General features: G+C 36.6%; 3 protein-coding genes across 3 annotated transcripts; 2 read left to right on the forward strand and 1 right to left on the reverse strand.

Annotated features, from left to right (window-relative positions):
• Nucleotides 1–5,403: 5,403 nt before the first annotated feature.
• C922_05417 (hypothetical protein) lies at nucleotides 5,404–5,661 on the forward strand (the record flags this gene model as incomplete). The annotated part of the gene is made up of 1 exon (XM_008820988.1): nucleotides 5,404–5,661. The coding sequence occupies one exon, from the start codon at nucleotides 5,404–5,406 to the stop codon at nucleotides 5,659–5,661; it is 258 nt and encodes an 85-aa protein (XP_008819210.1).
• A 21-nt stretch (nucleotides 5,662–5,682) lies between these two features.
• C922_05418 (hypothetical protein) lies at nucleotides 5,683–5,916 on the forward strand (the record flags this gene model as incomplete). The annotated part of the gene is made up of 1 exon (XM_008820989.1): nucleotides 5,683–5,916. The coding sequence occupies one exon, from the start codon at nucleotides 5,683–5,685 to the stop codon at nucleotides 5,914–5,916; it is 234 nt and encodes a 77-aa protein (XP_008819211.1).
• Nucleotides 5,917–9,368: 3,452 nt separating this feature from the next.
• Nucleotides 9,369–10,482, reverse strand: C922_05419 (hypothetical protein; the record flags this gene model as incomplete). Its single annotated transcript, XM_008820990.1, has 2 exons — nucleotides 9,369–10,082; nucleotides 10,291–10,482. The coding sequence occupies 2 exons, from the start codon at nucleotides 10,480–10,482 to the stop codon at nucleotides 9,369–9,371; spliced, it is 906 nt and encodes a 301-aa protein (XP_008819212.1).
• Nucleotides 10,483–12,556: the final 2,074 nt, after the last annotated feature.

The raw sequence follows: 12,556 nt of genomic DNA on the forward strand, positions 1-12,556 counted from the left end.
AAACACGATTTGTACGAAATCAGCATTATATTCTAATATGTGGGTTATTACAATGTGCAAAACCAATTCCGGTACACCAAGATGTGGCGCCTGTGGTATTATAACTGCTTACAAGGAGTATATTAGCCTTATCCCACTTATCAAGATAATATTACGACACAGACATATATATAGATGTATACATACGTATATATAGGTATATGTACCATTATAACGGTCATGGAGAAATTACTAAAGTGTGCACTCATATAAATATGCTCATCCAGTCTTACTAATTTTTAAGGTGTCTCATAACGATTGCGCTACACAGGAAGCTGATCGCGAAAAAAGTAATGGTCCGCAATAAACATAAAATGTTACCGATAAAAAAATGCTCCTTTTTTGTACAATAAAACACAGATGGACGTCCTGAGGAGAACGCGTCTTCAAAGGACATATATCACAGAATTTTTCCTTGCATGTGACCCACCACTACTTCTGCATTTTTTTTTAGGTGCCTTTCTTTTTTTCTATGCATAAATTGTGACCTTACATAAAGGGGCAAGAAACAGAAACGATGTTCTTCATGAATACCAAGAGGAGATATATCTCAAATATGTAATTTTACCCTAATGCTACAGGTCGTATGGAATCGCTTTGTTCATATTTCCCCTTACTTATTCTTTCTACTATGTTTAGTGGAGTCTTATCCTTAATGGATTATATCAAGTGCTCATCTTTCCTGTATATATAAATATTTGTTAGTGTTTTCAAGTTAGATACACGTATAAACCATGCATGTCATATTAAAACTCGCCTCTTCCAGATTTTCATAAAGGATTAAAATTCCCTTCATTCGTATAAGACGCTACCCAAAGTGTGTTTATAACGCGGAAATCATTTCTTATTAATGTGATTCCCACACACCAATTACTATTAATACTCATTACTTAGGTACAACATGAGGAAAATACATGTCATATGAGTGCCTCCAAGAAAATTTGTGGTGTGTACCATGGAACAGATGACCTATATTAAAATAGGTAAATATGCCTACGTTGCCATTGTCTTAATCTCAAGACTGATTCTATCCATATGGGGCAATCAAATCAATGTACCCCCTCATAAGGCACGGAGTATTTCTTGCGAAATCTTATGTAAGGAGCATAATATTTAACGTCTCAACGGGGGATTTATGTATCCCGTCCCAATCAGCCCATGGAATTCCCTTGCTAATCTGAACGCAGTTCTATTGTCCAACTGTTTAAGACACATTTTGCTTGTCACCCGTGCTTCGTGATAGAATTATGTGATGTTAACAGCAACGTGCAGGTTTGCCTTAAGGAATTCGCAGTGATGTCCTGGTCAGTGTTTATCTCAACGTTCAGAATGCATATACGGCTATTGACAGCTGTTCTGTATAAACCCATTTACCGCTGTTCATATTTCTCCGTGGACTTCCTTTTTGCAAACTACGTCGGAAACCCATCTCAGTGTTGCCAAGAAAGGACAGGAAAAAAAAAAAGGAAAAAAATTCTCCCCAGTATTTGTAGGAATCAGCAGGAATACATAAATGGCATCGCAGGAAGAGATGCTCATCCCCTATATATTATCGAGCGGAACCGTCTCCAATCATAATTTGTCTTACACTATGCCCACTTAATTGGAAGCCTTCATGTTCTTTAAAATTGTGGCGGCTACATATTCTATCCACATTCACTATCCTGAAATTGAATTCTCCGTAGACATATGTTCTTTATGATGCTACACGTTATACAATACCACGATTGGTGTACTAGGAACCAGGGACCATCCAACTAATTGCGCTGCGCATGAGAAGAATATAAAATGTCAACTGAACATTCGAATATAATACAGGTTACATAAAACTATTTACAGCATAAACCGGATAACGTTCCCCCTTCCGTTGCAGGGGGGGAATTGTATAATACAACTCATAACTCTTCCTTCCTTCCGGATGTCCACAAGGATAGATTCAATTACGTAATAAAGTAGTGAAGAACAATAAGAAATGACTCATTCACACGATGGGGATAGCATATTGGGGGACTCTCACATATTACGCAGTATTCCGTAGAGACTGTATTCGCACGCATCTCTGCCCTGTGATCATTTTTTTGCGATGAAGTTTAGTATTAGGTGTACATCAAGTAATCGTCACATATACATCGTAGTAGACAAAATATGGCATACTGTAAAGCGTTTCTATTTTTTTCCTTTTCTGGCATGTTTCATTACGTTATTATCTGTAAAAATCTCTAAAAAAATTGAAATGGATGAAACATTTTTTTTCCGCAACATGCCGCGCCTGCACACTTCATTGATTCTATTGCTTTGGGTACCATCCTGTTGTCATGTTTTACGATATATTATAAAAATTACGCAGTCACTTTTTCTTAGCCTGAGCTCCATAAGATAATTCCCCAAAATTATATATAAAATTTAATTTATGTTACATATTCTTTCTGATTGGGGTGCTACAGGTAATATCATATAAACCAGAGCGGCATATTTGGTGTTATTCACATAGTTCAGAATACCATGCCAACAGGGTACTTTTTCTTACTTCATAATATCTGAGCGGTGCATGAAATCTGTCCATAAAAAACAGACCCCCTATATGCTTCCAAGGAGGAGGCACTTTTCTTAACGAAATTAAATCTCATAATATACGCGTCCTATACAGTCCAATGACAGGACATGATATATGTTATACTTAATCTGTCTCAATTCTTTTTCTTTCCTGTCACACGCATGCATCCTGCTCTGCATTATTAACAAGGCATAATTGCAGGTGTGTCTATTGTTATAGCCCGCAAAAATAGTTTTTAGAAATGCTTGAAGCAGTTCACGATCAACAATCAACGGAAGCTAATTAATCAGAAAGAACTGAACCCCAGAAACACGAAGGGACAAGGAATTTATAGATATCCTCCTTTATCTGAAAAAAAGATTGTTAACCTAGGACTACGAAGCCACCTTATATGCCGTACATATATATCATTTTGCGCCTCTGTGCAAATTAAGATTATATGTTACACTTTCCGATAAATGGATACATGATGTATGAAGCCCCAAAACTTTACCACATGGCGTATCATGACATGGCACGTACTGTATAATAATACAATTCTTTTCTCTCTTTTCCTTTTTGGCAGCTACTTCTCAATTTGAATGTACTCTTCTATAGAGAAGTAACCAACAGGCTACGCCCTATTTCATGATCAAGCGACTGACTTTAATCGGCAGGGCGACCTCCTCTGCACACTTTATCAATATAACACGGATTTATAAACAATACCTATGTTCCTAATTCGATCGTTATTATCTTACTGAAAAAAAACCCTCATTTCCAAATCTGACAACGTAGAGAACTAAAGTGGAGATTCCTCCGAAACTGTATTTTTTGGCCTAGCACATATAATATACATAGCAACACCATTATTCCACCTATTTCTTCAGGACATCTTCGCAATGTCTGAATTTTTTCCTTCATAAAGGAATATATATTTATTACATGATGTGTCAGAGCATGTACACTTTATCGGTGAGGATATCAAGGATGGCAAGATTATATAAAACGAAGAGTTCAATATAATACACAATGTAATATAGGGGAAATTACTAGTTCAGAATATTTACCTTTAACCGATATTATGGGCGCTAGCATTACTACCCGGAATTGCGTGGGAGATATATAAAAACACATCATGTACTTTCCTGAATAACAGTAAAGAGCAGTACCACGATAATAAGACACGCATTGGAGGTGTCTATTCAGAGCATATGCTACGTCATTTCACACAGTACTTCATAAAGGTTTTATCAAAACTTTCTTCCTCCAGAAGGACGGCGCAGGAATGTGCTATGTAAATATGTAGGCTTATTTGGTCACCCACTTCGCCATCACTTGATGTCCTGGTTCTCCTGTGAATCCTGACTATTCATACGAAAGAGTAAGCAGAGGCCTAATGGGGAGCGTAGGAGTGGTGTCCATACTGTGGGGACAGGAATATGTACAAGTTTTTCATACTGGAAACTCCAATGAAAAAAATGCTGTATTCGAAATTAATTACATTGGCCTAGGGGAACACAGTGCCTGCATGCGCTAAATATTTTTATTCCGAATGAAAATTTTATAGAAACAGCAACTATTGATATATCTTCATCCAAACCAGACTGTATTATAGCTACTCCTTCTGACAATATATTTCAACGCCCGAGTCATTATTCAGAACTTCCCTCAGAGCCTGCCCCCCCTAATCATAGGACGCCCCCCACGAAAAAGTAGTCGGAGCATCGATGAGGATTCCAAAATATCTATCTCCACATCTGAAACGTGACACCTCTGTTAAAAGCCAAAATCTGTAGCAGGTAGGAATGCAACAGTATCGGCCTCTACAGGAGTTTCTACTGATGAGACGCCGAAAGTAATAACACTTGATATACACACGGAAAATATAAATGTAAAATAAGTACAGATTCGGAAGGTATACTTACAGTGCAAACTATTAATCTTCTTGATACTCTACGTACAGGATGAAGGTTTCCTGTGTCTAATCCTCCAGCCGCCAATTTTACCGAACGGGCATAACCACCAATTCTCTCCCTCAGTAGGGGCAATCTTTATTATCCACCTCCATCTGTCCTTTACCTATCCGTTTATGCAAATCTCTCACAATCCCCGGCACATAGATTTCGCGCTGTGGGGAGTACATAATGTCCTTGAGTGCTATGGATGCTCCCCTCCTGGTCATTATCCTTACTACTTTCAGGACAAGAAATTGGCAATCCTAAGCACCCCTCACACGCCGTGTAGCCCCCCGGACTGTACATAATGATGGAATTGCCTTTATTTAGGTCTCAGTTATTATCTTAACAGTTGGGAGTCTCATTATAGAGGTTATCCTTCTTATCGAAGTATAGATATATGTATATATATGCGGACGGGGAAAATATCATTTAGTACACTGTGGTTGGTATTTACGGGACGCCGGAAAAACCAACCTAACCCTTTATGCCAATTCTTTCCCCTATCGCAATAAATGCCTCCAGAATCCCTGTTTGTCTTCAAGTAGGGAAAGCCCAAATCCCGAAGAAGGGTAAACATACGGATAGCAGTGTGTGGCCATGAGTGCAGAAGAAAGAAGGATATATGATATCATAATGACGAAGTACTACTGCGCAACTTCCAATATGAGGACTTAACATGTAATTGACACATCCGAAAAAGTTTATACATGCAAAATAAAGAAGAAATGCTGCCCAGAAGATTCCAGATATACATACGAACTCCTTTGATGAATCAGGAAGAAAAAATGCGTATTGACCAAGGGACATTCCTTCGAAATTGTACTGAACAAGATCATGATAAATGAAGGTGTGACATGTGAAACTACATAAATGAGCAACCTAATCGGAATAGGTGCACACAACTGTGGTAATCTGCATATACAGAAAAATCAGTGGCATAGTTTGGGACATAAATACTCCTATATCTCTGATATGTTCAAAGAGAACAATCAGTCCGACAATTTACAGCAGGGACGCAAAACCGAAGAACAATGTGTTCAAGAAAATGTAAAGTTCGAGAGAAATGAATTTAACGCAGAACCACATACTCCTTTCATGCAAAGGCGAAGAATTATATGTGGCAGTTAGGTTTCAAAAGAAAACATACATATGAGACAGCATATTCCAGATGGTCCGTTTGACAAAGTTATTAACCTCAAACCAGAAGAAACCGCGAAGTATGTAATAAGTCAGACCAGAATAACACGTCAAGGAAAAGATTCCATAAAAAAAAAACAGGAAGTATATGACCACAAACTGTGTGTACTTACAGATGAAGTAATAAATACGGAATTGTCGATACCGCTATTCATGATACTTCCGGATGAAGGTAAGGAGCAATAGGATTCACAAGACATGAACTTGTACATAGACGGCCACATAGGAAACTGTATGAACGAAGAAAATATGGAGACGTTCGCAAACATAGAAGATACCCACAGAATTTCTTGGGGATGTCAAGAAAGAGAAAAAACACGTTGAGTATAAACCATAAACATCTACAAGCCTCATATAAGAGGAGACGAACGAACAATAACACAGGAGCGCTCACCATGATGATAATGAAGTAGCTGGAGTAGAACATCTTCAGGGGCGAAATAGGACAGGCATAGTTACATGTTACATTGGAATGGTGTTCATAGAAATGCCATAGATTGAGATGACCTGAGAGAACTTTGATAACTACAGAGTACAGAAACAGGCGAAGGACTGCTACCTGGAAAAGGAAAGGGAGACATACTTCTAGATACAAGGAGAACAAGTAATTGAAATAGTTAACAAATTAGGCAGATAATTAACCCTACTGCTGGTCAGAATTGGAATGCGAAAAATATGTCAAAGGCAACTCACCAATTGCGACTCATCATGGGGGAAACCTATCTGAAGGCCGCGAAATATTTCATCTACCATTGTATGCCCCCTTCGTGTTGAATGTTGGGGTAGACAAATCTTCCGTAACATACAACGGAGAAGAAATGTCCAAATAGTGAATGCATAATAGCCTATTTGTAATAATCCCCCTAGAAGGAGCCTGAAAGTAGTTCACTTATCTGTCCTCTTAAATACTCCTTATACATAACAGCTTGGAAACCTACGCAACAGGTGGAAAAAGATCAGTGTCTATTTGTTTCACTTAATGATAAACATGGCATATTGGATTCTGTATTCCCCTGCACCTATTAAATTAGGGCAGACTGTCCTATGAGACACGTATGAACATGGAATTTACATAAAATGCTCTCCCCCATCCGGACGCTTCGGTAGAGAACGGGGCACAACCCACTGAAGACACCGCAATAGAAATCACACACTGATAAAATATCGTTAGAGAGAATATCCTAAGTGAACATTACAAGAAAAAAAAGAACAAGCAAATATAAGTACCACAGCATTCTCGAACACCAGGATGTCCACTACTTACATATCAGATCTGTCTGCCGTAAATTTGTAATTATGAAACCGCCTATCATTCATTTACCAACGTAAATAGAAGTTATGCCATTTTTTTTCCATATTTATTCTTCCAATGAGAGAACAATAAGTGTATGTTTTACTGAAAGAATTGAGGGCATTCTTAGTAGGATGGAAAGAGAAGGAACTTTCTGGTGATTTCTCTGCGAAATGGAATTCGTCAAATTTGACACGGAAGAGGAACATTTAGAAATATGGTATTGCGGGAACAGGCCTCCCTCTGCCTAAATAGTGATCATCATATAACCCATCAGGTAAGATACCACCGTTTTTGTCGACGTCCCTGCTTAATCTTACTAGAATATATATTATGATAACCCTCGTATTATATCGGAATGTGTCAAATTACAGGGTCATCCCTCCTTTTGATTCTTCTTAGGTTTTGTGTTATATCTAATGGAGTTTTCGTATGTACGTGAAAACTCACATTTTCACCTTCCAGTTACAATCCTTTAAAAGATTATCCTGTTTAGTGAAGTGTCGCCTACGTTTGGTTCCGATCCCGAAGCTGTTATATCTTGAATCCGCTCCGCCATATTCTTTGCTTTCATATATTCGTCGCACAGATATACATAGTGTACTAGACAGATAAACAGGATTTCCTCATCCTTTATCACCAGAATCTCGTATATTCCGCCACGGAAAGATTCTTCAGCTGTTTATAGGTATATATATTATTCCACCTGATGGGGCCCTCTTTATTTCCTTCTTTTTTTTTTCTTCTTCTTCTATTTTTTTTGCTTTCCCCTTTTTTTCTCTTTTTTTGTTTTATTTTTTTTTCCTTGTTGGTCTCTTCTTTTTTATTTATTCTTTTATTTTTTTTTTCCTTTTTCCATTTTTTTTTTTTTTTTTCTATATATGTGACTGCTCCGTTAATATTATAATTTCACAGTCGACTTCAAAAATTGCTTCTACTCTCAGAACACTTGACACCTCCTGACATAAAAATGTGCGCATAATTTATTCCATTTTGGAAAGCATATAAAAAGATTCTTAATTATGTTAAGGAACTTTAGAATGAACTCGTTCCTGTGTAATAGGAAGAATATTCCACTAATAACACCCCATTTAAATTAAACAACGCGGATACATTTGCAGAATAGTTTCTATCATTCTTAGTACTACTTCTGTTAAATAATTCCACAAGTTATTTATTACATGAATATGGTAACTGTGTCGTGGTATTCTATGCTCGCACGGGGTTCCTTAAGGTATTATCTTAATATTTACATTGATTTATTCTAACCCACCTGACATGGGATTAAACAATGTGTCCTATTCTTAGGCAATAACATCATCATATTTTAAACTTCTCTTCTCTCTTTGCCTATATTTTATCATTTCTTAAGTGTTCAAATTACGCTTCTGAAGTTCCAACATTAATAACCATACTTCTACGACTTTATCACGGTAGACATTATGTATCAATGGCTTATGTGCCATGTAAATCATTTCTCAATATGCACACGTTTCTTAGACATTTTTCCTATTCCATGTATTCTCACTAGGCGACGCCTGTTAAATTAATGTGTACGTGGTGACTCCTCATTCAGATTTCTTTTCTTTATTCTCAAGAAATTCCCAGATAACAATTCTAACTCCTTCCAAGACGGTCTACTGTCGCTAGCGAATTCTCTCTCTAAATGCATATTCGCTTCTACTTAGCAGTTTGGACTGTTATATTATACAGAACTACATATATTAGGTCATTCTATATTGTCCTAGGGATCTCACGCGTAAAAGTACATAAAGAACTACAGTTATAGATACATTACTTCTGTCTACTAAATGGCATGTAAACACGAACAGAATTGGAAGTTCCTTCTTAATTGTGAAAGGTTCACTATTAGACAACAATTTCAAGGGAAGAAATTATAAAAATGTAATTAACTCAGGACGGAAGCCACATATACATAGAACATTATCAGTCCTTACAAATAGAAATTCATAGAAATGTACCTAATTTATGGATAAATTACCAAGGTGAGTAGCTCCCATATTTCGCATAGATATTGTTCCGTCTACGCTATATTTTCATAGACGCAATACGGACGTAACAGAGGCTATATTATAGAAAAATCCGAGACGCTATTCTTCTGTTTTCTGTTTCTTATCTGCGGTCGCAGGCCCATAAGATTATTATATTTCGATTTGTCCAAGCCACTTCGTTCGATTATAGCATCAAAGGAGAGCATAGGCTCCTCCTCACTCCCTCCTCACATTACAAACCTGTGCGATATTTGCGGCCATTTACATATATAGGTGCACAATGATTAGTCTTACCACTTCCTTTCGTAATTTCTTTCAGTTGAGAAATCACATTCTTAGGTGGCTTCTTCCTCTGGAATAATTTCTGCTTCGAATTCTTTCTTCGCTAAGGCTTCTAAAGATTCCCTGAATTCAGCAGCCTCCTTCCTGCAATGCTCCAAGAAATTAACAAATTCCTGTTTGGTCATTCCATCCTTGATGATGAAGACGTTGAAAAGTTTACTGTATTCTTGCTCCCTCTCTGCTACTACATGAAAACATCTGGACATAACTCCACTCCAAAGACTGAAAAGAGGTTCTTCTTCTACATGATGTTTTCCCTTTAACTCTTCGTAATATTCGAATAAACCATTCATCATTTCGTAAAATTCTTGTCCTTCCAGGGCATAGGCGCGCTTCCACATTTTGATAATTTCATCCTTCGATGGCACTTCTTCCATATTATTTATCAACTCGTCTAGTTGCTCTTTTGTCAGATCGGTAACAAATTTTACTCCGGCTTCGTCGAATCTGGGCGAGTCAATATTACATAAGTCATTTTTTTCTTCATATTTTTCTTCAACATTTTCATCTGCCTCCAAACCGTCTTTTTCTTCATTTTCACCTAAATCCATTTTATCAGACCCGGATAACACATGATCAGATTCAAAATCAGAGGAACTTAGATTTTTATTTGAGTCTCCTTCTCTTAAACATCCATCTTCATTTAATTCGGCTAAGTTTCTTCCTTGTATTTGGGCCATTATCCTGCTTCTCATAGGGGTTATCTCCTGCGAGGAATTCATTAAGGAGGTTCGGAATGACAGGTGGCGTACACATTAGGCATATTTATCATACTTATAGTTCAGATATATAGACTATTTCTTGCATCTAAACTCCCGGAAGAAGCGTATAGTGGAGTCCATGTAATGACAGAATCAGAAATTTCGACAGGGTTCGTATTATTTATTCGTGAAATGTTCACTCCATATAGCTTACTAGTAGTAACATATAAATAGCGACAACGAAAAGTGCAACTGAGCAGGAGGGAAAAAGGAATCTTCGGAAGTTAAGGCCATGTGAGCCTGCCTTTGGCGGCAGTGTTGCGGGGGAACATTTTCCATTCCTTATCTTATTCTTAGTTGAGCATCGGTCAGCCCACGCAGACTTGGATTTCTTGAGAGAATCCATAGTGGCTTAATTTAATCTTTGTGGTGTATATAAGTATACTTGAAAGGGGTTATTACGTGCGGGATGATTGTTCTAAATTTATAACACAGAGTAGGTGGGTTATGTTATCATAAACACGTCAAGATGCAATAAAATAGATTGAAATATTCTAATTTATGATGAAATATGATAAAATATGCTGAAATATGTTTAAATATGCTACAATACGTTCAGGATATACTAAAATATGTTAATCTATGGTATAATATGTAGTAAAAAATACTGTATTTCATAAAAAGTTTGAAGACTTCAAAAATTTTAAGAGAAGCAAAAGCACTTATATAAATAAATTCAGATAATCTAGAACATATTTTCAGCTTAAAAGAAAAAAAAAAAAAAAGGACACCATGGAGACTGTTTATAAAATTTATTTCTTCGCTCACAATGCACGCTGTTAGAAATATTCATCAAACACAACGGCGTGTATTTCTCGTTCTTAAGCGGGATGGCTAGCTCAGCAAATATATGAATGCCTCTCTTGCTTACAATATATTCTTACAGCCATTCTCGTCTTTTAAATTTGGCAAAATAAGCCATATAAAGGATTCAGCATATACTTCTCTGTATATCTAACGCTAATGACTTCTGAAGAGTAACCTCCTTGACAAAGGCCGAGTATACATTATATTACCACCTGTCTTTTTGCTCAGCCTTACCTTTTGTACCTATACAAATGCAACTATTATTTCTCCATTTTATTTAAGATAAAATTCTACTTTTCTTTATTATGCATGGTAAAACACCAACAAGGATAAGGTTTCTTCTTATTTTACCTTTCTTTTTGCCACTGAGGCATAGTGAACACGATGCAAACGACTCTAATTTAAATCTTGAAGATTTAAAAGAACGTATTAAATATATGTACTATTCATAGGTGCTATTGCAGAACAGAACGAGCGATCGCTCTGATCAAATTCTACTATCATGCGGAGTCCACATTTTCTTTTTTCTTTTTTTGTTCATAATGTAAACGGTCTTATAGTTCTATCTCAGCGAAGAAATGCTGACGCCATAAAGGTGTCTTTCTCTTTTTTTTTTTTTCTGAATAGAATAATCCAAATTGTAGGGCCCCCTGCTTCATCGTTCGTTTGGTTGCCGTTAGCAATTCCTTCTGGACTTGTTTCCATGTAAAAGTCTACCATTGCGCCCATTTATAATAAATTATATATGAATAATGAAACCATAAATGGAATTTTTACGAGTTGAAAACATATTATATAAACATTATGTTAAATCTAACTAGAAAGGAGGAAGCGTAGTATCATTATTTACATCTGATGTCACTGTAATTTGGCTAATTTATATGTGTACAATGATTTCAGGTGTTGTATTCGTTCTACTTTTACCTTAGAATTCAGGGAATTCTCAGTGCTATTATACAGCCTCAAAACATTACTTCCATCCTAATCACCTATCTTATAAGCGCAATAAAACATATCACCATGTAAAGAAATTAATTTTTCTAATCCTTACCACAATTAAGGGGTAAAATACAAAATCACCTGTCAGAAAGTTCAAAAGAGATAATCGTAGAATTTTATTCGTAGCAGGCTATGTATATCATGTACGTATAAATGCTTCAGAAGAAAGAAAAAAACATTAACAGAGTTCAGATCATCTGATTATAAGTCTCATATCAGGATTTAAAGAAACGGAAATTGACAAACTTTACACATGAATTTAATTCCCTGTTGTGTTCGAAGTGCGTGCAGGTCATATATTTCTTTCTCAATAGGAGAATACTTTCTCATGGTACAAAGTACAGTCACCATGGCTACGGGGCCTCTATCAATTTTGACACGCTGCTGTATAATGAACTTTGCCCGTGTTTTCAATAAAGCTGGAGCTAATCAAATATATGCATATATAAGCAGATACATACAAGAATAATTCCGCTTTTTCGTGTTAACAGCCTATATATGTATATATATGCGTACATGCTGTTTAGCCTGTTTCTCGCAACCCTCATCCGTCTGATTCCACGATCAAGTGGCCTGACTTCAATACACATTTATTTAACTCACGTCCCTCCTTA

The sequence above is a fragment of the Plasmodium inui genome, assembly GCF_000524495.1.
Source record: "Plasmodium inui San Antonio 1 unplaced genomic scaffold supercont1.69, whole genome shotgun sequence".
In the NCBI taxonomy this organism is placed as follows: Eukaryota; Apicomplexa; class Aconoidasida; order Haemosporida; family Plasmodiidae; genus Plasmodium; species Plasmodium inui.